The sequence below is a fragment of the Sesamum indicum genome, linkage group LG4 (genome assembly GCF_000512975.1).
Source record: "Sesamum indicum cultivar Zhongzhi No. 13 linkage group LG4, S_indicum_v1.0, whole genome shotgun sequence".
Taxonomy (NCBI): domain Eukaryota; kingdom Viridiplantae; phylum Streptophyta; class Magnoliopsida; order Lamiales; family Pedaliaceae; genus Sesamum; species Sesamum indicum.
Genome location: NC_026148.1, coordinates 283,478 through 287,621, shown reverse-complemented (window position 1 = coordinate 287,621; position 4,144 = coordinate 283,478). Strand labels below are relative to the sequence as shown.

Genomic DNA, 4,144 nt, shown 5'->3' with positions numbered 1-4,144 from the left:
CTGAAAGTGGCACAGAGAATGAATCTTACAGATCTAATTTGAGAACTTCAGACTCTGATGGTAGTCTGAAGATGAACTCCCAAAATCCTGATGAACCAATTGGTAGAACAGAGAGGGGGTACTTGTTGGAGCCTGATGCAGCAGGTGGCGAAGTTCCCCCAACTGGGCAATCTCGAATTCTTGGGCCTACTAGTAATAACCAGTTAAATTCTAATGCTTCTGAGAGGCACCAACCCCAAGTGACTGCTTCAGCCGCAGCTTCACCTGCTGATTTATATGGCACTGTGTTTGCTCCAGTTGACGAAGAGATGGGAGGAGATGGATCTTACTTGACGGCTATCCTTGTTGAGTTTCTCCGAAGGTATTAGTTAGTAAAGCCACTCCTTCCCGAATTCTCACTTTCAGCCTGGAAGTATTCCCCATAAGGCTAATGAGAAGCATGCATTAGTGTTTTGTGTCAGAAACTCCTTTCAGAAAGGATGCTCTGTAGCAGTGAATTATTACTCTTCTGCTTTTATTGTGTTCTTCCCCTCATGAATGTTGGTTCAACCATTGCCTTCTTATTGTTACATTAGCAGCTCTTATGTCATCCATTTGTTAGCTGAGGGTGTTGATCTTGTCTGCTCTATTGTCTTATAGATCTGTCGTTGTCTCTATCATTGCAGTGCTAGCTTGGAAAAGTTAAAGGTGAATCCTAATATCTATGTCTTGATGGTACAAATACTCGCACGGGATGAGCGTTATGCCGAACTTGGTTTATTTGTTATGAATAAGGTAACTTTTTGTATTTTTGGAAAGAGACTAAACTCGAGTATTTGTACAACTAGTAAACTGAAGGTTTCATTATGACATGACTAAAGACTCGTAACTAGATGCTGTATATTGCAGATTATTGAGCCTTCAAAAGAAGTGGCACTGCAACTACTGGAATCTGGCCGTCAGAATCTTCAAATCAGGAAGTTGGGCCTGGGTATGCTAAGACAGCTCTCCTTGCATCATGACTATGTTTTGCTGCTTGTACAAGATGGTTATTATCTTGAAGCTCTACGCTATGCAAGGAAGCATCAGGTAATATTTTGCTACCCAAATCGTCTTACATGTGAACGTACTGTCAGAAACTGCCATCTGCATCATCATGTCTCACGAAAGAGTTATTCCACTAAAAAGTTCTGGCATGCTTATAATAAGCTGAAAATTCTAAGTTTCAAATAAATTGTATAGGATTATATCTCTGGCTCACTTTGAGTTCTTGTTGAGGCAATTATGAAATGCATTTTCTCCTTGAAGAGTAAAGAGTTGCCTTTATGATCTTCTCAAATGCCTTTCAATATTGAGGACTTCCTCATCCCACATTTTCTTCTCTCCCCCATGCCAACCACCCCCGCCAACAAAGAAAAAGAAAGAAGGATGAGGAATAGACTTGTGAAGTGAAAGGGTATTTTGTATGAAGGCATATTCAGGCAAACATTATGCTCTAGTTATATTTAGCAATAATGAATTTTGTTTGTTTTTAGGTGGACTGCTCTACATTATGCATTTTTGCTGTCTCTGCCACTTTTTGTTTGCTTCTAGATGTAGTCATAGTTTCATGAGTCAACAAATAAAAGGCCCATGTCCTGAACCTTTCTTCTTCGATTCACCTTCTGTCACTAGTCTGGTGTTGTCAATCTACATTCCAATCCAAACGAACGATTACTTCTACTCCAGTAATTTTTTTCTCAGTAAATATAAATCATATCTTAACTTCCATGTTCAAATAAATTCCTGGTTTGCCTAATATTTTACTTGTACATAATTCCGGGTGGATTTCAGGTCAATACAGTGCGGCCCTCTTTGTTTCTTGAAGCAGCTCACGCTTCTAAGGATCCACTACATGTGGCTGTGGTTCTAAGATTCTTTTCTGATTTCTTTCCTGGCTTTAAGAGCACCACTGATCACCACATGTACCATCGCATTGTTGCTGAGATGAATTCATGAATTGCCGCCTGCGTTGTTGTGGAAATTTTTGACATAGAATCCGAAGCGATCAGTGGAATATGAGAAAGTTTGTGTTCCTTGTCCCAAAGTTGCTTTCTTTTTCTCTCTTGTACCTTCATTTTCACATCTGCTTTTGGATTGATAAAGCGTGGTAAGGTACTAAAGAGTTGTAGATGCACATGCTCTCTATCTGATGTTATCTCCCACGAATATTTTAACTAGTAAGTCAACTTTACTCCTCCCTTGTCACTGCAAGAAAAATTTGGTTTTAGCAACATCTGCAGCAAAGACAAGACAGCGTCAATTCATATGTGAATTCTGGGTTCTGCTGAAGAGAAAATCTGATGGAAACAAATTTTTATGTTTTTTTCCTTTTTCATTTTCACTATTCGCTCAGAAATTCCAGTGACGTTGGAAACTTGTGGATATTTGACAAGTGGAGCATTGATGTCTCTGGGTCTGGGGCGTCTATCTATTTGGATAATGTGCCTATGGTCCTACTGTAATGTTTATTTGTGCCATGAATATCCAGCTATTTAAATATGTTTCATGTCAAACTTATCCGAAATTTACAAAAATTGTTTCAGGAAAACTTGAAGCCGGTACACGCAATAAACCTTAACCAATGCAAGCACTTTGAGATTCAACAATTAGAATGTTGGATTGATTATTTGGGGATCGCCTAATAAACTTACAAATCTGTCTTAAGGCAGTCCAGATTGGGGTGTTGTTCTGGAGTTCACTTCACTTTTCCTTTTCTTGTCACCTTAATTCTTCTCCTTTCCTGAATTAAATAAATATTTATAATCAAATTATTCCCAAAGTATGGGTGCAAATTAAGAAATGTAGGTTTGCCCACTCCCACCCATAATAGTTTGGGTAAATTACAACATGTTTGTCTTAATTACAAATACTTTTTTATTGATTGAAAAATTATAAATATCTTCTTGAAATTATAAATATCCTAATAAATATCTCTATAATGAAAATTATAAATATCCTAATTAATATCCCTTTAATGAATTGTCACAAGTTGGGGTATATATAATTTTTTGGGAAAATTATTTTAGTCCGTTAAGTATGCCTAATTTTAATTTTAGTCCGATAACGATGTCTATTTTTGTTTAGGTCCAGTAACTTACGGAATTGCTTACTTTTAGTCCTCTGGTAGATTTTCTGCAATTTTACCCCTATGCAACTTTTGAATGACAGTTTTCGTCCATATGTTCTTATAGGGGTAAAATTTTCCGAAAATTTGCTAGATGACTAAAAATAAGCAATTTCATAATTTATTGGATCTAAACAAAAATGAATATAATTATTGGACTAAAATTAAAATTAGGCATACTTAGCTGACTAAAATAATAATTCTCCCTAATTTTTTATATAATAAAAAGATATTTATAATTATGACAAATTTCAAAAGAGTTGGACGTAGTTTACCCTAAAATTTTTGTAACCTTTAGGTTTGCAACTCTTGGAAATTATTGTTGGGCTTGGTTAATTTGGAGCCGTATAAAGGAATTTCACATTCTTTAATGTTAATATAGAATCTTAGTCATTTTGTATAGTTAATAGCTAGAATCTTGGTTTGTTGAATAAAATTTGCTTTACTCTGCTGGAGTTGGTGCAATTATTAATTATAACAACCTATAAAAAAATAAAAGAATAGGTGGGATTCCAAATAATGGATGAGGTTGAGGAGAAACTCACATCAACATCAAGACAGTTAGGTGTTTTATATTTCCAAATATCGGCTCTTCTTAATTTATTATTTAATTATGTTATTGATTATCTTTTTTTCTTTTAAGTTTTATGGAGTTGGTACATATTCTTAATCATGCTATCTTACAAAACTACTTAATTTTTTACTTATATAAGTAATTCCAAAAATTTGGCATAAGAAACGGGTAATAGTTTAGTTTTAACCACTAAAATGATGGTAGTAATTTAGGCATATTAGATGATTGATAGAGATGATACACTCACTTTGTATATATAATTGATGATAAAGATGGTTAGGTGAGAAAACCCCTCTTTTCCAAACAATTGTAATTCTTTGTTTTTGTTTTTTTCTTTCTTTTTATACATGAGTTGAGTGTTTCTTTGAGGAAAGGGCTATGGCGCATAAGATCCTTCAAGATTGATAAATCAAAAATATTCCAAA

General features: G+C 35.0%; 1 protein-coding gene across 1 annotated transcript in view; it reads left to right on the top strand.

Moving 5' to 3' along the window:
- The window catches only part of LOC105159652 (uncharacterized protein C18orf8), a 7,636-nt gene extending 5,596 nt beyond the window's left edge, over positions 1-2,040 (top strand). The window contains 4 exon segments of the mRNA XM_020693282.1: positions 8-361; positions 666-774; positions 889-1,068; positions 1,813-2,040. Coding sequence (XP_020548941.1) covers positions 8-361; positions 666-774; positions 889-1,068; positions 1,813-2,040 — 871 coding nt within the window.